This window comes from Euprymna scolopes, chromosome 13, assembly GCF_053919585.1.
Source record: "Euprymna scolopes isolate OS-2025 chromosome 13, ASM5391958v1, whole genome shotgun sequence".
Classification (NCBI taxonomy): domain Eukaryota; kingdom Metazoa; phylum Mollusca; class Cephalopoda; order Sepiida; family Sepiolidae; genus Euprymna; species Euprymna scolopes.
Genome location: NC_136494.1, coordinates 127,382,766 through 127,409,877, shown reverse-complemented (window position 1 = coordinate 127,409,877; position 27,112 = coordinate 127,382,766). Strand labels below are relative to the sequence as shown.

The window sequence follows — 27,112 nt, the reverse complement described above, 5'->3', positions numbered from 1 at the left end:
CATTCCCACTTATATATCAGCATTAATATACTCTTTAATCTTAAATATTATTTCCCATGTAACACTTAAAAATATCAAGATATCTAGCTATAGTCTTATGCATCTACAATCCAATGCTACTCTTGAAATATTTTCAACTATTGATACTTATCAAAGACATTCCAATACAAAACCTATCTAAGAACACTGTCAAACACAAAGAATATTTGTGTGAAATTTCAAAATAATCGGCCCTGCCGTTTTCGAGTCTATAGAAAATGAACTCTCACACACACAAAGTTCCTTTTATATGATTGTAGAGACATTATATATATATATATATATATATATATATATATATATATATATATATATATATATATATATATATATATATATATTTAGTAATGTGATTGATAATTTAAAATTTAAAAATCAAATTATAATTAAATTAAAAATCCGTTTCATAAGAAGGAACAACAACAAAATCAATTATTTGTACAATCGTTTCGGAAAACAGTGTTTTTATTGTGGTAGACATCAAGTTACGGACAATAATTATTACATATAGTTTTTTAATAAACAAGGTTTCCTCGTCAGCAAATTGTGAAGGGTTTTTATTAAATTTAAAAGACACCATAAATAAACCTAGCATTAAAAGTAAGGCGGATGTATCTTTTAATTTTTCACCTTTTGAAATCAGGAACTATGGTTAAAGTACTTATATAGATGTTTGCTATAGCTTTTCACCTTATTGAATGATGAATTTTCAAAAGGGACGCCCGTGCAATAAATTATTTCCGTTAGCATACTTTTGATTTTGATTTATATATATATAAAGTAAATGAATGGATAATGCTGAGCTTCATTTGTTTATATGTCTCTTGTTTTTCTAAAGTCCCATTGTCCAATTATGTAATAGAAGATGCTTACTGCCTATATTTCTATATAATCACCCAGTATCCGTAATTATCGCCCCAAACCAACACTAATAACATAGTAACGAACAGTGCTGACAATCACAGACAATGGCTTTCACTAGCTGTCACTGGAAACCATGCCAGATTATTTCATTTGGGCCAAGGCCGCCAGTAACGATTCTGTTCTGGATCTGTCATGCTTCTATTGGGCAACGTCGGTTAACGGGTCTTGCTAGTATTTCAATAATTCTATGCTCAGATTAAATTGTATTTTTCAAGAGAAAATGTAAATGTTCTTTATTATTGCAAAAAAAAAAAATTGTTTCTGTCTACTTCATCATTCTTGATTATTTAATGAACAGAAAATAATGAGAAGTGTTAATTTCATATTTTCTTAACTATCTATCTACTGATAAAACTTTGTAGCAAATAGAGGAATAGAATGATGTAAAATCTTAAGATAAAAAGGGTTTTTTGGACAACAAAAATGTATTTTGATTTTTGACCTAGTAATCCTCAGAAAATTTAAATGGATCATGGATGATCTAGTTTCTGACCAAAAGTCAAAACTCGGCATAACTGCAATGTTATGAGATTTGAACATTGAAGACACTCATAAAACAAAGTAAAAAAAAAAAAAAAATATTTAAAAAAAAAAAAAAAAAAAGCCATGTGAGGCATTTCTGTTTCTTTTCCAGAATGATTTTCAACTGCAGTTTCATCTAAACAGAAATATCAATACAATTTTGTACTATTTTTTTTTTTAATATTTGCTTTTTTTTTTTTTTTTTACAAGCAGAGCTCCAGGAAATTTCATGGTTAATTAAAGAAGATATTTTATCTTTATACATTTTTAATAAAATAAGTTTCTCATTCCCCTCTCTCTCTCTCTCTCTCTATATATATATATATATATATATAGAGAGAGAGAGAGGAATGAGAAACTTATATTATATATATTTTATATATATATATATATATATATATATATAAGCATATGTGAATTTCACTCACTTCCGTCTGTATATATATCTCATTCATTACATGTTTCATCCGACATCATATCTTTTCTCTGTTTGCATCTATGTAAGTACCACATGCAGATAGGTTGATGGGTGATTTTATACTAATGGATATCTGACATGACATTTTTTTTTGTTTATGTACACAATGTTGAAAGATAAGTAAATATGTTATATAGATGATAATAGTTATACAGAATTCGCATTTCTTTCACTCAACTCATTTTAAGAAAAATCACTTAAAGATTTCACTTTTATTTTCATACAACCATAACTACAATGAGGATCCCCATTATTTTTTGTCAATTTTACTGAATTTGCATGTTATTCATCCGACTCTTTAAGCTCTTTGGATATCACTTTTATTTTGATACTATTGTAATTACGATGAGGATCTGTTATTTTAGATAAAATGGCAAATATTTTCAAATTTTCACCAGCTATGAGCAAATACCGTCACTGCTTTGTGCATACCTTTTATGGGGTTAAATGGTAATAAACAAAGGAACACAGGATTTTTAGGAACAAAACGTGTATTCATATAAATTACAGGCGAAGCGAGTTGAGAATACCATCTCGACTGTGGGCGTTTGCGCACGACCTGCTTTGTCACATACCAATTTCAGACTGCCGGGCACCGGTCTCGGAAGTGACGTCATTAGAGGAAGTGACGTCATGAGATAGTCCATTAATCCCATGGAGGTCAGGAAATATGGCAAGAATAGTGTCAATAGTTTTGAAAGTAATATTGATCAATTTCATGATTGTATTGTTAAAACAATAAACAGTATTGGGAGATTTCAGATGAAATATTTAAAGTCATATGAATTTACTAGAACTCTTAAAGATACAGTATATAACACAATTAGGAAACAATGTTTTCTTAATGGTGAAATGGGGTTGTGCATTTTGTTCACTTTTCTCTCAATATTTTTACAAAAATGCTCATGAAAACGCAAAGAAATAAATTACAATATTCTTAAAAAATTTAGAAAATAGAAAACATGTCTAAATAATAAATTTATTTCTTTAAATTCGTTATAGCCATCATAAGGAGATATTTTTTCTAAAAATTAACCATTTTTAATAGTTATTCTAAAATTTTGTAATCTTTCATATATTTCATATTAAACATTCTTAAAAAGATTTGCTAAAATAAGAAAATATTACAAAAATATAATTTAAAATCTTAATTATTTCTCTCTTTATATATATTTGCTGATATAATAAAATCAAAAAATTCATTAAGTTCAATAAAAAAATTTCTAAGTTTGAAAAGATACCACCTGAAGAAGGCCGAAGGTTACATCAGCTGAAACGTTGTAAAAATAATAACCAAGATGAGAATAGTAATCTAAATAATTAAAATAATACAATAAATATTGTGCGAAAAAAAAGTATTTATTTATTTATTTATTGATTGCTAATGTTTCGAAATTTATCAAGTAATTATAAAATTATCACACATCATTTACTATAAAGACATCATTTATCAGGAAACACTTGACTACAATGGACAAAATTTATTTGAAATAATAATAGCTATTTTATTACATTTTTCCAAACAAAACTTAATTTTGAAATTTTTATTTATTGGAATCGTAATTCATTGAATATTCCCAGAAAGGTTGATTTATTAGTAGAAAATAGTTGGGTTTCATGTAGCATTGATCGGGAGAATTTGAGCCTATTTTCCGATGCCAAAACCGATTCCTTAAATTATATTTTTATTTGATTTTGGTCCAAGGAACGTCTTCCACTGCATGTAGTAATAATAAAATAATAAATATTTATTTATTTAAACTTTCAGTAAGACTAAAATCTCTAGACCACCCCCTCTCACAAGTGTGTTTTTACGTTTGAGAAAATGTAGGGACATTTAAGATGTGTTTTTACAGTAGTTGGGGCATAACACTTTATAGTTAAATATGTAGAGATTTATAAAGAATCGGAATCGGGAATTTAATACGGAATCGAGAAAAATATTGGAATCGTCTCTTCACTAGTTTTATGGTATATTAACTTTTGCAGGTCATTTGATGGCGACTAGATTTTCTTCATAAGGTTGAGGTTTTTTACAGCATTTTATTGAGTCATTTTATGCCAGAAACGAGCATGGCTTTTCTAACAATCTGTTGGTTAGAAGGCATACATTTTAAAACAATATATTGATCTTATTTTGTAGATATATTTTTTACACTGGAATTTTGTTTTTTATAAATAATATAGTTTATTATAGAACCCTGTTTATGAAATGAAATCAAACTGATTTATCTCGAAATTGAAATGTGTCTTTTTCACTTTCACGTTATCTTTCGTTTATTCTTCATATTATTTAGCAGTGGTGGCGCCATACTTTTCTATACGCTTGATCGAAAGTGGAGCTAGAAATGTTATGCACAGGCAGAATATTTGTGCATGTTCAAGTTTTAAATTAAAGTTCTAAATCAAATATTATTTGTTATAACAAAACTATGAAATATATAATCAATTTTATTAAATAGATTAACATAAAGTCGTATATAATATAATATAGTTGTTATCACACAGAAACGCAAAAGATTATGTATATCTAACTTAAGGAGTCTGGAATGAAGCTTGCCCTGGCCTAGTGTCACCACTGCTAACAAAGGATTTAGAATCTACTAAATTGTATAATGATGCTAATACATCAGGAGGTTAGGGTTCAATCCTCTGTCAAGTCATAACAAAACCATATTGGCTTGCCTTTCCATCGGACTTTGTCTGCAATAACAAGAGGGTAATTGCGCAAACCTAGGTCTCCTTATCACCCACCCAAGCTCACTTCTGTAGAGGCAACTTCAACTTTATAGCCACAACAGATACTGCAGTGCACCACACTAGATGCAAAATGCCATTCTCATTAGAATGTATAGAAAGATTCACTTAACTAACTTTTCTGAAAAGTTAATAAAACTGAAAATAAAAAATGATTCAATTAATCTTACCACTTCTGTCTGCTGCCCCACCACGCAAAATTCTGGCTATTTCCAGGCTCTGCTTTTTTTCATTTCTCTGTATGGTGGCACCCTAGAAGAATTAAAAATGCGATAAGACTATTACATAAAAACAAAAACAAAATAAAACAAAACAACAACAAAAAAATTATCTTATTCCTTCCACAAAAACTAGCACTACTTGCTCCTGTAAACCCTGATCTATGTGAATCCAAGTCTGCTTGGAGAAGGAGTTCCAGAACGATTGGTTTCAATAGCAGTTTAGAGCGTAAAGACTACAATAGTTTTTTTGTTTCCTTAAAACGTCACCATAAAAATATATTCGTTTTTAAATGGTTAGAATGCCTGTTAATCTGGTCAAAATTTGAATTCTTTCAAACCTGCATTCTTTTGAAAATTGTTACAATGTTAAATTTAAAATGTTTTCATTCCTTACAAAATATAATCTTTTGAGTAAATGCTGCATATTTCATTAAGATTGGATAATTTTCTGACAATGTTAATGCCGAATTATTCACTTATGTAATTCTTGATTCAAATCAATTTTGTAAAAAAGGAATTTCAAACTATGATTTTTCTGTTAACAAATTATAAAATTGCAATTAAAAAACAGTGAAGGGAGGCGACTCTGCCTGTCATAACTGTCTTCTTAAAAAAGGTAGATAAAAATAAATCTGTTTACTTCCTTCCAACTGCAGGAAGATGTGACACAAGGTCAAGAATGTGAGAAAAGTCAAGTCAGTGCCTCTAAAGGAGGAGCACTCTGGTCTAGTAAAAATTACCTGGGCAGCCCCATCAGTATTCCCCAGTAGAGGCGCCTCAGATAGTAAGCAATAATCTTACTCCACCCAAAAGAACCTCTTAAGATTGCACAGGACCAACAATACATCGCAGTCGACAAGAAAAAGGGCATTTCAAGAATGGCCTTTTTCCTGTTGACTTTTGTTGCGGAGAGAAAATTTCTTGGCTGCTTGTTGAAAAATATCATTTGAATAACTCTTTAAGAAATTTGTGAAACAGACAAAAATGAGGCAAAACTCTCAAGGAAACAAATTTATTTATGATCATAATATTTTCACACTTTAAAATTTTTGGGTATTTTTTTCTTCTGCCTATCACTCAACTGTTGCAAGTTTAAAGTAAATTCATTTCTTATATATTAGTTTCTCCTCCTTCATTGTCACTCAGTGGCTTCTTACCTTGTTTGGAACTTTTCAGAAAAAATAAATAATACTTATCAGGAATGTACGTAGCTACTGGTAAAAAAACAAACAAACAAACAACCGAAATCGAGATGAATTTACCAACATATGGATCATGTGTGTGTGTGTGTATAGAGAGAGGGTAGCACAAAATTCTAACTAAAAACAGCTTGGATGATGCACTACTGATAAGTGGTAAAAACACATTTAAATTAGTTTGAAAAATATTTAGTTATAAAAATATCAATCTTGATAAACAAGAAAATAAAAATTAAGAGCTAGATTCCGACTTATGTTTGGATTAAAGAAGATGGAAAGTCGTTATTTGCTGAAACAAAAGGCTCTTTTAGACCACATTATGAATCGTTTGAAGTCTTTATGGTAAAACAAACATTTTCAGTTTTAAGAGAGAACTGTGGCTGGAGGGAAAAGGAAGGTAAAACAAGAAGAGGAAGAGAAAAAAGATAAAACAAGAGAGAAAGAGAAACAAAATACAGCAATATAGTGATAAAAAGTAATGAAGTAAGGCTCTAGCACTTCGGAAGAAACAAAGTTTTTCTTATTTAAAAAAGCAGATAACTCACATCCAGGGGATGAAGAAACTAGTGATTTCAGCAAATATTTTTTTTTTCTGGATTGAATAAAAGAACTCTGCTAAAAAGCAGAGAACTCACGTCTCTGACCTATGATTTAAATCTCATTAAAATTAGAATATAATGATTTTAATCTCAGAGTATCATATAATAATGAAAGTTTGCATATAACAACTATATTGTCACAAACAACATAATTCTTTAGATTCCTTGGATTTGAGTTTTTACAGTAGCTAAATATTACTATTCTATGAAAAATAAGAACCCAAATAATTTTGCTAATAATATGACTAGAATTCAATGAAAAATGATTTCATTCTATCCTATTAAAATGATGTTTTGGTCAATATTTACAAAAACTGAAATTACCTCTTTCAGAAACAAATGATGTTTTAGAATTGCAATTTTATTATTTGTTCACAGACAAAAAAAAAATAAAATCATAGTTTGGAGTCCATTTTTGTACAAAGTTGAAGAGAGTCAAAAATCAAGAAGGAAGTATTTGCTTGGTGCAAAAATAATGTCGTTTTTTCTTGAAGTTGAACGTCAAAAAACCACATTATTATTTCACCAACATAATACAATAAACATAATTTAATATCAATGTGTATTGAACAACGACTTGTGTGAGATTGGCATTCTTCCTATCATAAACACATTTATAAATTACTGCATATAGGTTTTATAACTTTCGCGTCTTTTACCTCTTAAAGTGCTCTTATGAGGTGAAAAGATGAATATATGTACTAGTTGAATAAATGATTTAATTTTTAAATTACTTTTCCACTTGTTTCTAAAGCTAAAGCTGTCTTATGGAATGATCTCATTCTGAAATATCTTAATCTGAGTTAAAACTGATCATCTCTTTCTTTTTATTGTATTTAGGAGGATAGATTTCTTAAAGTCATATATGATAATTCTCCCATCAATAACCATGAAAACTTTAATAGTATTTTTTAAATAAAATATTTATTAATCAGGCCGCAGATCACCAAACAGTCACCATAGCCTTTTTTGGGTGCAATTTTGGCTTTGAGAATTGTTGTGGAGATTCAACATCCAACCACTGTGCCAAATGTTGCCGCTTGTTGTAGAGAATCCACTCCTCATCACACGTCACAATGCATTTGAGAAATGGGTCATTTTTGTTGCGTGGAAGGAGCATAGAAGACCCCTCAAAATGACAATGTTTTTTCATTATCGTTCAATTCATGCAACACCCGTTTATCCAACTTTTTTGACTTCCCTATTTGCTTTACATGGTGAACAAATGTGGAATGGTCGACCTCGAGTTCAACAGCAACTTTTGTAGTTTTGCAAGTATTGGTTTCAGTTAAGGCTTTCAAATCTCCATTATCAACAGCAGTCGACCGGCTGTGACCGTCTTCATCTTCAAGGCTCTTGTCACCATTGCAAAAGTTCTTGAACCACTATTGTGCCACATATTTGTTAGTAGTTCCTGTGCCAAACACATTGATATCACAAGCTTTCTCGGCAGCTTTTCGGACTAGTTTGAACTGGATCAAGAATATCGTACAGATTTGAATTTTATCTATGCTGTTGAAAAACCTGCAAAAATAAAATGAATGAAGAGAACGGTAACGAATAACGATTCGATAGAATGAAAAAAAAAACGCACTTCAAAATGATATATAACATGTCTATATATATCGATGAATTCAGAAATCATGTATAAAAGTAACATATGTGAGAAAACGATATTGTTTTTGCACCAACCTAATATAAAGTTCATTACTTTTCTGATATTTAAATTAAAGAAATACCAAATAAGTTTAGCAGTGTTTATAACATTATTGAATATTAACTTTAATGTTAACAGGATTAACTAAAGTTATGCAAGAAAAGTGACAAGATTCTTTTAAAAAAGTTATGAAACTAATAAGTTATGTAGCAAAAATTTAATTCTCAACATCCTTGTATCTGGACTTCACTAGAGTTGGTCAAAAAGTTCAAATCTTAAGCGTTATGTAAAAATTAAATTAAATAACAAAAATAAAATTTAGCATTTCTTTCTTTTTGCAGTTAAAAAAAAAACAATTTGTAATGCTAATATAATTCAACAGAATTAAATAAAAGATAGTTTTAATTGCAATTAGATATTGCCAAGAAAGAATGTATTTTATCATAAGACATTAGATATTGCAATTTAATGATGGATGCGATTCAAATAAATTCTATACATTTTTGTGCCATTCTTCATTTTTTTCTCATTCCAATTTGCAATCATTTTTTCAACATTTTGATTGTGACAATTTTGTACTATGCGAACGTTATTGCAATTTTCATAGTTAATTCTTAGTCTTTAACAGTCCATGTCAAATGGCACTGAATTTTAAAGAATCAAAAGGGTCTTCTTACTATCAGAACAATTAAGATATGAATTAAGATTTTAGGCGAAATATGGAAGTGAAGAGTTCTACTGTAATAATAAAAGTCTATAGCCACATTGAAGTGTTTCAGAAATATAAATGTCGTTTAGCTTGTAGACAATATAACTCCTTGGCGTGATGTTCTTTTAAAACTGACATTTTTTTTCTGTATATATATTTGTCCTCACTTGAACAACGAAGGATGTGAGGAGATATAATTCTGGCATACAGCATCATCAATGTAAATACATCTTTAGACAAGTTTTTCACACACAACAACTCTGCACACTATTGCTGTTCTCATCTTGATAGAAGAAAGATGATGCCTGCCATATCCAAGTTTAAAGACCTTGGACAAACAATCAGACGGTATATAGATGCAATATCTTCTGTCTTTTTACATGAATTGCTGCACTTTGCTATGTTTTACCAATAGAATTAATTGATATAAATATGTAAGTGAAGAGACTGGACGTTCAGTCATGAAAGGGATCATAAGAGACGATCCGAGAGACTTCACCATTATGTGCGTTTATTATGTATACGAGACTTGAACCCCTTTATTATGAATTCATGATTAGATTTTGTCTTACAAACTTGAGGATTCTCAAGAGATAAAAAGTATATGGTCCCCAAAAATGGGGTCATCGGGAGGGCATTGAGTTTAACGAAAGACCTACAAGTAAATCAATTTGTCCCTGGGTAATATGGTTTAAATGGATAGTTTTATTTAAATATAGAAACAGTTCCACCTGCTTTAGAATAATTATTATTATTGGACAGAAGTTGTAAGACTGATAAATTTATGCAAATCTAAGAGAAAAAAAATTGACAGAATTAAAACTAAGACACAAATATGAAAGATGTTAATATATATTTCCATTATATTCATAGAATATTTGCTCTCTCAAAGGAAAAGTACAAGATTCTTGTTTTAAAATTGTATTAATTGTCTGTGAATTATCCTTTTATGAATGGTTATTGGAATTTGAGAAGAAATTTAGGAGATATTATGTGGTGGACAAAAAACAAAACAAAAACTGTATGAATTCATTGGCTTTGTCTAACTTCATTGGTGGAGATAAAAGTTGTTGTAAAACTACCATTGATAAACTGTAAAGCGAAAACTATGTGGATTGCTCATCTTAATCGGTACCTACTTCCTTTATGGTATTTTCCTCACAACTTTCGAAAATTAAAACAATAACTGTATTAAATAAATCACAATGACACGATACATTCACCAAACAATTGCTAAAAGTTGTCCTCCTCTGAGAATAGCATTCACTTCATTGACTCATTCTAACAATTTAGCAGCATTAGTTTCTAAAGATCATAAATCCAATTTTTGTGCTGAGCTGTAAATATATTCAATATACAAACATCATTTTGACTTTTGTCAACCAAAATTTTTTCACACATATGAAACCATGGCAAAAAAAACAAAAACAACCCTAAAAATACAAAATCATCTACGGGGCCAGCAACTTTTCTCCTTTTTTTTTTCCAAGATGGCGACCAACATATCTGACGAAGGTCGAAGGCTGCATCGACCGAAATATTGCACAAATAACCCTCAAGATGAGAACAATAGTCCAATCAAAACAAGTTATACAAACAATCATTTTGACTATTATATAAATTACAACTAGCAAGACCTGTGGAAATTCCAAGGGGGAACTCATTATATGTAATATATTGATGTTGGTATTCTGTGGATGTTCAGTGTAAATGGAGACGCTCTGATATTATTGTAGTTTTTTTGTTAAAACTGCAAAAATATTTATCTAAGTTAACATGGACGCCTGCCAAAGTCTGGTCGTAAAGTATGCTTAAATATGATATTTTAATTCTTGCAGATTTCGTTTATATTATCATAGAGTTAATGTTCTATCGATTTTCATATCTTATAAAGTTGCGATTTCAAAAATAAAAAAAATATGGCCATATGACTTGGGTGCATTAGCTTTAATTGAAACCAAAATAAAAACTCATGAAAAAATATATGTATAACTTGAGTTCCTTCAGCCATAATCGAAACAAAAACCAAAACTTATGAAGAATTCTTGATAAAATTATTTATGGCAAGAAATGGAAGTACATAACAATTAAACAACCCAGATGTAAGCATGACACAGAAAATAACACACACGTTATCGTATTAATATATAGATGACTTAATTTCATTTTATCTAGAATTACAAATTGGCTTATGAAACCTAAATTTATATTTGTAAATATCATAAATTACTTCCTAACATATTCTGTACATATCTTGCAATAATCAGCTCCCCAGGAGATGAGAATAAATGATGTTGACAGTCAGCCATCTTGCTTTTATACAAACAGATATCTAATAAACCATGGAAAGTATATCGTGTATTTGTGAATTTAAACCAGGCTATAAAGAATTTCGCTTTGGCGTGTTGATTTGTTCATGATTTAAAAATACCCTTTTAATCATTTCACCTTCCTAAAATTCGTCGCTCTTTGTAAGCTTAATCAAGATGTCGTCTTTGAAATCTGGAAAGGCAATCCAGTTTACTTGATTGCTACTCATTTATCATTCTCATACAATTTCATACAACTCTGATAATGGAAAAGTCAGAGAGAGTTGAAGTCAACTTGAACGATTATTTGATCACTTTACTTCTTTTCTGAGAAAATCTTCTTGTGTAATGATTTTACTCATTAATTCAAAGATGGCGAAAAGAAAGCATTTATATAATTATAATATCGTTAAATGACACTTTATGTCTAATAAATTTCTCTGGAAAAGAAAAGTTTAAATTATTCTATTTGTACATTGAAAATAAAAGCTAAGTTTAAATATCTAAAACAAGTCAGAATGAGAGAAATCTATGTACAAAAATAACAAAGTTAAAAAATTTTTTTCAAACAAACTAATTCTCAGATACAATGTAAAAACTTCAGTTAAAAGATCAAGCCTTTATAAATAGAAATCGAAATTTGTAATAAAAAAGTTTAGCTTTTATTTTTGACAGCAAAACAATTTGCTGTTGTTTTTGAAATGTTTATAATGTATTTAACATGTTCTTCTCTTGTTGAAGTTCAAATACAAACGAGGAAGACAAGAGATTAAAAGAGTAAGCAACGAGAAACATATATTCAGGAAGAGGCAAATAGAAAACAACTAATGCATGTTCAAAGCAGATATTAAGAATTACAATGATTTAAAACAAAAAAAAAATTTTTTTTTTAGAAAAACGAATTATTATTTGCACCTTTCTTCTGTTTGTTAAACAGAATATCTTAAAAAGCAAAGTTCTTTGCATCCAAATGGAAACAGCATTTATTATGTTTAGATTTTATGAGAAACTAGAGTAAAAGATGAAATATATATTGCAGAAATCTATCTCTTGAACAGCTGTTAGGCTGAAAGACAATATACAATTCAAAAGGAGAAGAAACCCGTTTGGCATTTTTTTGGTAAAAATTATATTTTTATAAACATCTTTCTTTTTGTGCTTAATAAGACAGAAATACTCTTGTTATAGTTTATAGTAAAATGAAGTATATTTATAAAAGTTAAGTCTTTAATCTATTATGGAAGCCATTTTTATTTGATTTTTCCTTTTTGTCTTTCTTGCCCCCCTCCCCCCGCCATTTTAATCCTCTTCTTGCTTGTTTTATCCAGTTCCTTTCAAAATTTTATTAGTTTTACTATCATGGAACGTTTTGTTTTATTAATATGAGTGTATTATTGATTTCAGCTTCAAATGCCCAATAATACAGAAAGATATCACAATGAGGTTGAATAGTTCTGAATACAAATAAGCAGAACAAAAGTAGATAATTCCTAAATCTGAGATTTAATTTTTATCACGTGTTGCAAATATTAACCTTACCATTTTTTATATAGCTTTTGTAATAACTATGAAATTTCTTTTTTACATTAAGTATCAGGTTGTAAGAAAAGTTTTGTTCAATTTTAAGGCTCGATAAAACATTAAAAAGCACGATATCAAATTTATTTACATCGTTAATATACTTACTATTCTTCTCTATTACCTCTTTCTATCTGTAATGCTTATGAAAGTCGTTAGGTTTTCAACTGAAAAAGGAAATTCATCTTGAACTACTCAAATAATTTTTCAAATTTTGAAATAGATGGTCATCTGTCAGAGAATAAGTCAGCCTCCATCGTAGTAATTCTAGACCTTAAACTGCCCCCCCCCAAAAAAAATCTCATAGAAAAATATGCATGGGCAATTATGTATCAACCACCGTATTCGCTTGATCTCACACTAACAGATTACTATCTAAAATTTAACACTTAAAAAGACCAAACGAGTGTGAAATTGTTTTTAATAAATATTGCTATTTATTAAAAATAAAACCGAAATTTTTTTCTTTCAAATTTTTGAATGGTAAAATATACATCTTAAGGAAATTGGACAGTAATCGGACATACAAACATCATTTTGACTTAACTCCAAACATCTCAAGTCATACCAGGGATTACCACCACCATGGCATATAATAGGGGAAAAAAAGAAAAAAAAACTAACAAAAGAACAACTGTCCAATTTCTTAAAGATTAATATTTTACTATTCGAAAATTTGAAAGAAAAAAAAATTCAATTTTATTTTTAACTAGCCTGGGTGCCCGGCATCGCCCGAGTGTTTGGAAGTGTGTGTTAAAAAAAAAAAAAAATGAAAAGTGGTAGTAGGCTGGCAGGTTCAAACCTATATCACAAAGCAGGAAAAGAATGTAAAAAAAAAAAAAAAAAAAAAATGACGTCTTTGCTGTTGTGTCCATTGCCAAACCGGAAGTGGCGAAGGTTTAAATTAAGGCTAGTCAATCGAAAAGACGGGATGACCTTCGAAGAATATAGGCTAAAAAAGTGACCCCTCACTGTAGAAAAGTGCCCAGTTGAGGGTGAAAGAATTAATGTTTTTAGACAATTTTTCGATATTTGTCGTCCGATGGGTCGAGCTTCAAAACGATATGAATCTCGTGAAAATCCGTCGCCTCTGTCAAAAGTTTTGGGCATACATACATACATACATATAAACAGATGGGTGTGATTTATATTATATATTATAGATAAATAGTAATGTTTATTAAAAACGATTTCACATTCGTTAAATCTTAGATTACTATTTCTTTAGAAGTTTGTAAATCATTTCAGTAACTTCAATAGAAGTAGAAAATGAATTAGGTTTTGAATTTACTAATTGACATATGGAAATAGATCAGAGTATAATGGCGACTAAATACATTTTTATTGTTCATTTTTATTATTATTGTTGTGAACATTTACAAGTGGCCATGACCTTCATTACAATCTAATAAATACATTCAAATAAATATTACAAAAATGAAGCGTGAATGATTTAAAACTAAAAATCAATGTTTTATTCAGTCTTTTCTGTGAAGTGATATCGAAACACAAGTTAAAGATTTGAATATGACTGAATTAACAAAATAAAAAAAAAAGAAAAAGAAAACAGATGTAATGAAAAAAAAAACAAAAAAACAGTGTATTTTACTTACGAGTGGCTCTTCATTCTTGATTATCCTGACAACCTTGACAGCTTCTTCAGCCTCGTTAACTTCATGTGGAAGAGAAAATAATTTTGGTTCGTAATCACGACAGGCCACTTTGTCATGAGTGTATAACAGAGCCTACAAAGAAACACAGAGCAACGATATCAGCAAGAGTTGATACTTTTAATGAGAAAAACATCACAAGCGTGTTTACAACTTACAAGGTATCTGTACGAGAGAAGGCAAAGCGTTATTATAAAGCAACAGAAAATACAAAGCAAAACAATTATGATTAAAAGTTTATAAAAGTTTAAGATCACATTAATATTAAAAATTCGGAAATTATATGATTGTATATTGACAAAAATTGTTTTAAAACATCAGTGACGTTTTGTTAAAAGAAAAAGTTTCATTTTTAAATGAATTATATATAAAAAAAACGGATGATAATCCTGTGCCCCAAAGCAGAAGAAACACAGTTAATAGATGTATAATTCATTGACTATAGTCATTTCTAGCCAAGGAGGGCCCAGAAATGTGTCTCAATGCAGAATATTGTGAATATCAATTATTTTGTGTTATTTTTTGTTTTAAAATGGAACCTCTGGATTTGAACATTTTCAACCAACTAAAATATTATCTTTGTAGCATATAATTTGGTGTTAACTAGTAAATTTAAAACACTTTTGTCAAAAAATTTGTAGTATAGACTAGATTAGCAAAGATAAATATTCTCACAAGTGACAGATAATCAGTAAAAATTATTGGCATTGGTTAAAAAGCGATGGAGGTAGTTCATGATGATAATGATAGTTTTTGATAACTCCTAGAGGAAGAACTACTCCCTGGTTTCTTTCCACCTTGTTTTGTCCCTGGCTTGAAATGTCCATGTAGGACCCAGTTGGCTCTCAAAGTCATCTCTTCACCAGATTTTGGGGCTTCCTCTAGGTTTTTCTATTATCTTAGTGTCCATTCCATCACTCTATATGCTTATTTATTGTTTGTATATGTTGAAAGATGACTTGCCAATCTATGTATGGCGATGATATCATTTACTCCAGTTTGCTGTCTGATCAAAGTGTTTCTTTTTCTTTCATGTAGACCAATGCTTTCCATTTTGCACTTAGCTTTTCTATCACTGCATTATTAAATGCTCACGTTTCACTACTGTATGTTGTAATAGGCTGTATTCATTGAACACTTTTCATTTAATGTTCATGGTAGACTTCCTACTCTTCATGATGTCTGCTTTGGAAAAGACTGTTCATCCAAGTGCAATTGACTGTTTGAATTCATGCATTATATCAGCATCTCTTTTCACCATCTTACCTAGATAAATGCAGTTATCAAATTCCTCATCATTTTCATCTTTCATTCTAATTAGTGGGGGTACTCGGCGTGCCCGGATGTGGAGAGGTGGTGTAGTAAAGAACCCCAGTAGGCAACCTGGGTGGAAAAAGGTGTTAAAAAAGTAGTGGGGGTGCCCGGATATGGAGAGGTGGATGGGAGAGGATCAAAACAACAGCAGGCAGCCTGGGTGGAGAGAGGTGTTAAAAAAAAACTGGTAGTAGGCAGGGAAGCTCGAACCCATAATGCGAAGGAGGAAAAGAGGGTGAAAAAAAAACCTTAGCTGATGCGTCCACCATGAAACGGAAAGTCATGAGCGTTTGAATTAAGGGTAGTCAATCCAATGGAGACGATGACTTGTGAAAATGTTGATGAAAAAACAGACCCCTCCTTGTAGAAAACTTCCCAGTTGAGGGTGAAGGAATTAATGTTTTTGGCCAAGTTTTTATATTTGTTGTCCAAGATACTGAACTTTAAAATGATACTGATTTTGTCACGTTCTGGCGTGTCTGTCACAAGATTTTGTAAGACATATAAACACACACACATACATTTTGTCTTTTATATATTAGGGCTTTTGTGGCATATTTGTCGAACATGACTTTGGTTTTTCCAGTGTGCATTTTAAGCATTATGAATATCATTAAAAATCTCTTCAAATTATTGGTGTGTGGCTTGTGACAATGATATCATTGGTAAATTCTAGCTGAGTAAGATATTCTCCTTTTATAGTGATACCTCTGTCTTCCCATTCAATTTTACTTATCACTAAATCTTGTTAGCAGGGTGTAAAGAGGTTGGGTGAATTGTTATCGTTTTGTCTGATATCTCTGTCTATATTGATTTTTTATTATCCTATTAGAGCTTTAAAATTGCTGTGGCTCCACTGTAAAGGTTGATGTAAGTTATGTCATCTCCTTAATTTTTCAAAGCTGTCAATGTAGAGGTGAATTTGATGGAGTCAAATGTTTTTTCATAGTTGACAAAGGCAAAACAAAGTGGTATACAATACTTATTAGCTTCCTCGTGGAGTTGATTTACAACTTAAATGTCGTCCATGGTGAAAAATCCAGGTTGGAAACCAGCTTGTTTTCTGGGTACATTTCTGTCAAATGTGTTTTGTATCTTTTTGAAGAGAATTTAAGAGAATACTTTGTAAACATCAGAAAGAAGGTTTGTTAACTTGTAGTTTTTAATATCTTTCAAATTCCCTTTTTGTAAAGAATAGTAACCGACACATTCTTTTAGTTGCTCAGTATTTGGCCTTTGTTAAGGTATTTGTGGCATAAGCTAATGAGAATCTCTGCTATTGGTTATCCCTATTTTGTAGAATGCTTGTTGTAATTCCATCTTCTGGAAATTTATCTCTCTTTAGAAGTTTCCTCATCTTTTAGGATTTGGTGTAGAATTCTTCACATCTTATTAACTAGTTTGTCAGTTGTGATGGTGCAATCGTGTTCTGTCAATGCGATGATTTATCTCCTGAGAAATTGTTTCTTTTTGGTTGCCTTGAGATCTTTGTTTTCTTTCAAAACTTGTAGCTGTTCCTCCTCATTGTTAAGTCGTTATTTCTTCATTCATTTGGTGAGATAGGGCCTTGCATATTTCAGAATATTCAATGTTCTGAATATTACAACTAGTACCTCCTCTTTTCATCTGTCTCCCTTTTTCTATTTGTAGTTTGGTCTCTGCTGAAATTTTTTCCGGTCTTGGTAGCTTGTTTCTTCCAGCAGTGTCCAGTGCCATTTCTAAGATGGTGGTGATGATAAAATCACGTGTTTTGTCAACATTTGGTTCTGGTAGTGCTGCTGCAAGTGCTTTGAATCTGTTAGTCAGTTCCAATTGGAATTCTTGTGCTTTGGCAGCTAAAAAATGGTTCAGCATCATTTTAATGAGTTTTGTTCTCTCTAATTTGGTGTTGATGCAGAGCCATGCTTGTACCAAGCCATAGTCAGTTTCAGTGTTTAATTTGTTGAGAACTGAAACATCTGTCAAGGTGTGTGGCTTATGGTTAGTATGTAATTGATTTCATTTCTTGTGGTGCTGTTTGGAAAAATCCAAATCTAGCGTTTTCGGAGCTTTTTCTAGAAGAATGTGTTCATGATCTTCAGCTGACATCTCTCACAGAAATTAATAAGTCTCCTCTTACTAGTACTGAACTCTCCTAGTTTCCCTCTCCCAACTTAAGCATTAAAGTCACTCCTGATTATATAATAGTAATAGGTTTGTTTGTTATAAGGTCATAAGTCACTTCAATAAAAATCTAAATAAATGACTAAAAGGTATGACCTGGAAACTAATATGTTGTTGCTACATAAATCATATAATTTGAAACATGTGAATGGAAATCAAATAAAAACTAATGAATAGTTAAAAGTATGAATAATGTGACTATTATCAAAAAGACTGAAAACTGTTTCGTGAATGCCAATCTTCTATTAATGAAGAATGTAAAAGTATTTAGAATAGCTAATCAAAACACCTGGAACAAAGAAAGTGTACTTGAAAGGAGCATTTCGTATTTAAATTGAAAATGTAGAGTAGGTAACAAACATTAGAAAGAGTGAAAAAACAAAAATAAAATACTAATTGTATTACACTGGGAAATCTTTGTCATAGGTTAAGTGAGTAGCAGTAGATCTGAACATAAAAGTGAAAACACCTCAAATTTCAGAAGTTGTCAAATCGGAAAAAATATAAAAATTAGTGAAAGTGAATGAAAGAAGGATTATTTAAAAAAAAAAAAAACAAAAAAAAACAAAAAAAAACAAGACATGCATTACAAATTTACTTAAATGGATACAAAAGGAGATTTGCATATGCAAGTAACGAAGCTATATAGTCGAAAACTATTTTTTTTATTATTTGTATTATAGAATTGACGAATCAATTTATTTTTGTCTCTTTCTTGATAATTTTTCTTAATTCATTTCTAATGTTCCTTTTCGTTTAATATTTTTTTTTTTACACATTTAAAAAAAAGTATAAATTATACCGAAATGTCACATGAATTGAATAAAGTCTATTTCACATGAAAAAAATTTCCAGTCAATATTTTAGAGAGGCGTTCTAAAAGTAATGCCTTCTATTGTTTTTTCAGTATGAATGGATCAAAGTGGCATGCATTTATGACCTGAAATATTGATGATTTGAGACTCAAAGAAAGCAATCGCTGTCATGTACGTGCGTCAGAAGCAGAAATGCATCTTTGAATTCTTAGCAAAAGTGCACTGAGAATGATGGTGACTGTGTAAAAAAATAAATTCCGGAGTACAAAATGGTCGCTCGATTTAATAGTACCACTCCCATCTTTGTAGCTCTTCAACTTTTTGAGTTAAAAACAATAGGCGGCTTTATTTCTTGAATGACCCTTGTATGACAGTGTGTTTCCAGTCGCCCATGCACGGCCATTGTTCATTGTTGCCAAAAATGCAGTAAGAACGAGAATGACTATGTAAAAAAAGTAGTACAAAAGGTCGCTCGTTTTAATGGTGCCACTCCCGTTTTCGTAGCTCTTTAACTTTCTGAGTTAAAAAAAGAAATAGGAGGCTTTACTTTTGGAATGACCATCGTATAATACATCATCAGATATTTTGCTCCGATTTTATCGATAAAATTAAAAACATTCCTTTTATTAAGAGTTAAATCGGGATTTTTGATTAATGAACAAGTTACACAATGAGGCATGATAAATAAATATCAACCCCATAGGTTATTCAATGTAAAACCCCAATGTTGATTAATCTTATTATGACTGACTAATTGCACTTGGCACGTTGAAAGGCATGTTGATAGCATTCCAACTGTATGTGTAAATAAGTAAAAGCAGATGATCTGAACTAGTTTTAAGCTTTCTTAATTCCGCAGTCGATTAACCATTTGGTTATTTGCTCTTCCTTCCCTTTTGTAATCGAGAAACTTTCTCATCTATTTCAAAACGATTATATATATATATATATATATATATATATATATATATATATAGATTTAAAGTTATTTTATAAACTCATATTAAATTTATTATTCCATTCATCTTGAAGAAATGCAATTATAAGTTGTATTAGTGAAACTTTCTATTTTGTAATGAATTTACTCTCAATCAACATTCCTTTAAAAACGGCTTTTATTATTCGCCTCATCATCACAAGAGAAAAATTAAAAGGAATGGAAAAGTACATGGTTGGTCTTAAGTTTACTGGTATGACCTCTGGAATCAGCTACAAAAACATAAAGCTCCTTTTTAAAGGCTCAGCGGGCTCATGTTTTATTGCATTAAGTGCGACAGATGTCATGGGAATGGTGCAGCCTAACTTGTCATCGTTATACTCCCAAAAAACTGATATCAATTTATATAGCTGAATGGAATGCTTATAGCATCTGATAATCTCAAATGGTTGCCCGTCTCAATATTATCCAAGACGAGCTTTGCTTAACTTTAGTAATCTAATGTGCAAATCTTATCGGATCTATTTTAGTCATTTATGCACCCATATCCTAAATCTAATGTATCAAAAGTTAATTTCATATTCATTTTATATCAATACAATCTAGAGACCACTATTACACTATTAATATAAAAACATAAAAAACCCTTCTTTTATCAAAAAATAAACAAAGGAAATCATTTTTTAATATCGAAAGGAAATGTTTTGTTTTTAATCTAAATGTTTAGTGTAAAAAAAAGAGCCACAGATCTTTTCTATTTCAAAAATTTACTGTTTTTTTTTTTTTTGTAATATTTGATTTCTTTTTGATTTGAAATATAACAATAGAAACAAGCCAAAAACTAGAAAAGAGGAAATTGTATTCGTCGGCTGAGGTCAAATGAGGGCAAGATGTTTTCAAAATTGATTAACGAGAAAGTTAATATTCCTGAATACTTTCTCACGATTTTCTTAAAATAAGATTCCATTTAAAATAAAATTATATCTTTAATGTTCATTGAAAAAAAACAAAAAAACTTTTGTAATCTGCCAAAATGAGAATCAAATCTTGTCTTAAAATAAAAACAATTTTGTTCTTCTGACACATTTACTTAAGATTTATTATTGTCTGAATTTTTTCTTCATTTCATTCAAATAGAAATCCAAGTGCACAGTGAAGAAAATGATGAAATGAAGATGTCTGCTGTTGAATTTTCATCAATATCTTTCATTCGTATTTTATATCATCTATAAATTGTAATATCTCACAGTTAACTACGGAGCTCGCCTGTCTATTTAATTTTATTGACTTTCAAACGTTAATTATTCGACATTTCCCGATCGGCACGCGTTACATTCGGTTTTCAGTATAAAAAAAAGCGAAACTCGACTCTAATTACTGGCCTAATTACAGTGGTCTCTAGAGAGCTAAGTAACGTTTGGTCAATGTCGACTTCGTCATATCAGACGGTAGCTTTCTTTTCGAGACGAGCCACTCCCCCTAATAAACAGGGAGCTGGTTTTCCCCGAACTTAGTTAAAAACAAACAAACCGATTTATTGACCTCATTAAAAACTGTCCCGCAGAAAATGCTAACTGCTGAATAGCTATCGCCGTCACGTCAATCAAAAACGCGCACCTGTTTTTTTTTCACACTTTACTATTTTCCAACTGCGCGTCAAGGCTTCGTTTTTTTTTTTTCACGGGCACCTGTTTTTTTTCACATTTTACTATGCGCGTCAAGGCTTCGGGTTTTTTTCACAAACACCCGGGCAACGCTGGGTACCCCTCGCTAGTCTATATATATAAAAGCGAAAATGTATGTATGTATGTATGTATGTCTGCTAAAAACTTTCGACAGACGCGACGAAAATTCACAAACTCGGTATCACATCGAAGCTCCATCCTTTGCTCGAAAAATATCAAAAAATTGGCCCAAAACGTTAACTTTTTCACCCCGAAATCGACAATTTTCGACAGGGGGGGGGGTCAACAAAAACGATCCTCTTGTGACAATGACCGATTCTACGCATGCGTCAGATGACGTTGTGACCTGATTTACTTTAAATAGTTGAAAAACCGAACAAATTTTATGTACGTCATGTTAGCTCAGTTGGTTAAGGCCTTGGTTCATTATCTAAAAGTTCTGGGTTCGAATCGTGGTGTGAGATGTTTTTTTTTTTCGATTTTTTAAATTTAAATATTGAACCAGTGTTATTTAAGCCATTTTTCACGTAACGTTCATTTTCCGCTTTTTTTTTTTTTTTTTTTTTTTACTTTGCTTATTCTTAGCGACACCCAAAAACACTCGGGTACTCACCGATTTTTAAAATTTTAATATCGAAACAGGCTTATTTAAGCCATTTTTCACGTGTTCGTTTTTCTGTTTTCATCGTTCGTTTGCCTTACGTTAGTTTTTTTTGTGTTTTTTTTATTGTTTGATCGCTGCGTAGCGGGGAAAACAGAAACTGGCTTCCGCAACTTGACGTTGTCGCACCTGCTAATTTCGGTTTATAAACGTCAACTTAACACACTTATCAATTTATCTGTTCCTGTAGTCGAGATGTTTAGGTCGCAGGGTTTTTTTTTCCATTTCCTTTCCACCTCCGCGTCAAACGTTCGGGGTTCAAGCCTACCTTTATAATAAACTATTTTTTTTCTTTTACACCTCCAAACAACCGGCCAACGTTTTTTTTTTTTTTTTTAACAGGGTTGTTTTAATCTAACCCCCCCCCCCCAACACACACCTCCAAACACCTCGGCAACGCCGGGTACCCCCGCTAGTCTATTATATAAATGTCACCTGTCTGTTTAAATGTATGTTTGTATGTTTGCCTAAAACTTTTGACAGCTGTGACGGTTTTTCACAAGATCGTTATCGTTTTGAAGCTCGACCCTTCAGATGACAAATATCGAAAAATTGTCTAAAAACAATGATTCCTTCTTTCTTCACCCTTAACTGGGAACTTTTCTACAAGGAGAGGGCCGACATTTTCGAGTTATCGTCTCTTTCTGATTGACTAGCCTTAATTTAAACCTTTGTCACTTCCGATTTGATGATGGACGCAACTGCAAAGATGTCACTTTTTTTTTACATTCTTTTCCTCTTTCACTGTACACGTTCGAGCCTGCCTGCCTGCTACCACTTTTTTTTTTTTTTGCTCAACACACACCTCCAAACACCTGGGCAACGCTGGGCACCCAAGCTAGTTATTATTGAAAAGAAAAAGGTTTAGAATTTTCGATTCATCAAAATTTCAAGCATTCTCCTGTTTAATTCATAAACGAAAAGACTCTCATTTATATTCTGGATTATGGTCATTTGAAAGACTTTTCATAATTGCAGCTACACTTAAAAAGAAAAGGATTCACTCCAAACATGGCATATTGCCACTAAGATATTTGTATTATTTATACAAGTGGACAAGAATGAGGAAATTTTACAACCATCTTGTTTGATTGAGTTGAGAAAATTCTGTTTAATGATTTTCACCTTATTACACTTCATTAGTGGTCTTGATCCGCACTTAACACACGCGTCTTATTTATCCTTCCCAATTGCCTTGCTCATTAACCTGTGCACATTACTTGTGATTACTTTACGTGCACACAAATAGAAAGGGCTGTTTGTTAACTGAATTTTCTAATCATCTCTTTAAGGTTGGCCTGAAGCCATAATATTGACTCTTACAACATCAAACCTTCATAGTAGCTTTGAATTAAGACAGACGCTTGCAGAAATAATTCAAGTGATAATGAGAATTAGCTTAAAACTTTATCAAATTATCACGGCAAAGTATTTCTGTCTCTCTTTGCTCACCCTATTCTATTTTAGGTGGAAAGTACATTTGATAGTTCAGCTATTTAGTTTAAAGCATTGAACATTTGATTATCACATAAAGAATTTGTATTAAATCAAAGTTGCTTCAATTTCTAATCAAATGAAAGATTTTACATGCATTCTTATATTTCCACAAAAAACTTTATTGGTAGATTAGTCTGCCACACTTCAGCTTGAAGTAGCATTTTTGGTGGTCTGTCATGCTTCAGCTTGAAATAGTATCCTCGTTAGTCGGTTATGCTTCCATTTGAAATAGCAAGTTCGTTGGTCTGTCACGTTTCAGCTTGAAAAAGCATTTTCATCACTAGATGCACAGATTGAATGGGCACATCTAACCTAAGATGCATCCAACTATCTCTTTAAGGGATGCTGTCATGCTTAAGTTTGAAGCATTTCTATCGCTAAGTATACCACCAGTTTAAATAGACAAATCTTAGTTTTATGCATTGAAGGTAACTATAAGAGGATCTGTCTGCGCTTGTTTCAAATATAATTTTTGTTTGTCATGTTTACATTTGTATTTGGCAAAAGTGATGAAAAACATGACTTACACAAGTGATGGTGCTTCTGTCTATCCTGTTGTGTGACGGAATCAAGAAAGGGAAGAGAAAAGAAAAACTTTCGTCTATAGATGTTTATCATATATGGCAGTAATTTGCATATGAGGACAATGGCTGCTGTGAAAAGGAATGAAGAGGAAAGCACAGAGCAGTCTTCTTTTTCGGACAGTTGAGAGTGAGAGACAGTGAGAACGGTTGGTGAAGATCACACTTAAAGACAAGAGTCAGCAAGAAGGAGTTTGGACGGATATTTGTTATTTTTTTTTACCTCTTAGTTTCAGGTCCTGGATATGACCTTAAACTATATCCGATGATGAAGCCCCAGCTTGCGTTATTTGGGAGCTGTGGAGCCACCCTTTCATTGCCATTGCTCCCAGGTCCACTCTGACCCAGAGTGGTAGTACCTGTTAGAGTCCTAACTATGGATTAAATAGAAACTAACTTGAAAAAAAAAATATATTCTATAAAAAATTGTTCTTCAAAATCACTGGATTTGGCATTAAATAACCTGAAAAGGGTTGATATGCTGTAGTTTCATCCACATTAGTTGTAACTTTGTAATACTATTTCGTTGGTATATCACACAAAAGAAATGGAAAGCATTTTCCTTTTAAACAACGATTGAACAGGTTTATAAAGAGAGAAGCAAGTTCTAGTTAGTTTTGTCTGAGAGAAAATCTTTTTGTTTTTGCAATTATAGATTCATCATCATTTCCAAACATTTTCGCATATTTCCCATTTATTCAACAAAACAGTAAAAATTACCAAAATAAAAGTGCCATGTTTTAATAAAGGCTGGATGTTTTGAGAAACTGATTTTTCTCAATTTATGTTCAAATTCACTTTAGTTTGTTGCGTTAAACTTACACTAATACCATTGGAAAATGCTAAAAGAAATATCTCACTTCCGAGTTAAAAATAAAATGGAAACTTGTATTTAATTCACTGCGGATGAGGGACATTAAATAACTCCAAAAAGGTTTATGTGCTAGAGAACAAATAAATCTCTTGAATTTCCCCTCATGACTCTGAGCAAAATCTCTCTCTCTCTATCTGTCTTGAATGTTGCCAAACTTAGCAAGAACCTAGATACTAGCAAAGCAATTGGTCCTGACAGCATCCCAATTATAAATACTTAAGAAGCTGCCACTGGAACTAGTTCCTATTCTTACAAAGCTGTACAATCGTTGTCTCCTTCGTATTTTAAGATGCTTCACCACCGAATCTATACGACTTCTACAGTACTCTCGATATTGCAGGTCCCAAACACTTTCCAATCTTATGTCCTGTAGTAGGTTATCTTCTACAGCAGTTTGGGTGTCCATCTGTTGGTATCCAGAGAACTAGCTTGCTGGCTTTCTCTTCACTGTGTCTCATACAGTGACCAACTACTCTCATCCTTCTTTGCTGTACTTTCACTGATACTGGTGGTAGGTCGCCATAAAGTTGTTGGTTTGTTGAGTGGCTCCTCCATGATGTATTGAAGGCCATCCTGAGCATCCATTTGTAACAGCCATCCAGTCTCTTTTTCAGTGCATTTGTAAGAGTCCATGTTGTCTTAAGAAGAAAGGCTTCTCACCACCTTGAAAAACTTCATTAGTTTGTTCAGTATTAATTTAGTAAAGTTTAGTACTAAATGGATGACCATTTGGGACTTCCAGGTGCTGTATGTACTCTCCGCTTATCTCGGCATTGTTTTCAGTCGTCCTGGTCTTCTCCTTGACACTGGATCCAGATCCAAACAGTGTCGATTCAGGAGAGATGTGGTTAGGGATTGTGCGAGCCTTGCCTCACAATTACACACACTACAGAGGTATCCTTTGTCTTTCGAGACTGAACGGAGGCATCGATCGATAAATGTAGTCATTAATGGGTAGAAATCTGGAACACATTGTCTCAGTGCTGGTGTGCTGCAAGGATCTATTCTGGGCCCAACCCTCTTCTTGATATTCATTAATGATCTACCAAATAACATTCTAAGATCATTTGTTAACATCTATGCAAAAGACACAGCCATCTATGGCGACAGTTCCAAGAGCGTTAATGATAAAAGTCTTTCTGATTCTCCCTCTTTTAACTTAGAGCATGTAGAGAAATAAGTAGATGGATGCTTTTAAAACATCTGAAAATCAAGCTTCTTTCCTTTCATCACCAATGCTCAGATCATCACTGTCCCAGTTGAAATGAATTGTGCCTTGCTTGAAGAGATCCCCTGTTTTGATAAGTTTTAGGAATTTTACACCAAACTTGTAATGGAAGACTTACATCAAATCTTTTTCTAAGGAAAAATGGTTGAATCTGTCTATGCCACCCCTGAAGCAATCCTCTACCTACATAAAAATCGGATACACTCTAAGATAGTGTACTGTTACCCCATGTGGGGAGTTATCTCTCAGAGTTCTCTTTCCTGCCATGACAGAGCACAAAATTGGTTTTAAAATATAGTGGATGATGCTCTGTTTTTGTTCCTATAGACTCTTTCACACAAAATAGACATTGTAGTCTTTCTTTACTATCACTATTTTCATGGTAGGTGTCCGGCTGAGTTCTAATCTCTGGTTTCCCTATAAAACATTTACAACCAGTGTAAGGAATTTTACTTTCCTAATCTGTGTAGTAGAGTTAAACGGAACTTCCATGAACAGAGTTTCTTTCCCAGAACTTTTCGTCTATGGAATGCAGTACCATAGAGTTTCTTACCAACTGACTACAGCGTGATCGTTTTCAAATCCAATGTTAACAAGTCCTTGTTAATAATCTTCATAGTGCTACTTTTACCATCCTCTTGACACAAACCATTAACCCTTTTCCTCCAGTGACTTTTTCTTTTCATTAATTATAT

General features: G+C 31.8%; 1 protein-coding gene across 16 annotated transcripts in view; it reads right to left on the bottom strand.

Annotated features, from left to right (window-relative positions):
* Positions 1-27,112, bottom strand: part of LOC145292181 (MAGUK p55 subfamily member 7-like) — a 752,193-nt gene that overhangs the window by 107,275 nt on the left and 617,806 nt on the right. For all 16 annotated transcript variants that reach the window (XM_080138452.1, XM_080138454.1, XM_080138453.1 and 13 more), the window contains 2 exons: positions 14,606-14,737; positions 4,891-4,972 (listed from right to left, as the gene is read on the bottom strand). In XM_080138452.1, coding sequence (XP_079994578.1) covers positions 4,891-4,972; positions 14,606-14,737 — 214 coding nt within the window. The remainder of the gene's footprint in view (positions 1-4,890; positions 4,973-14,605; positions 14,738-27,112) is intronic.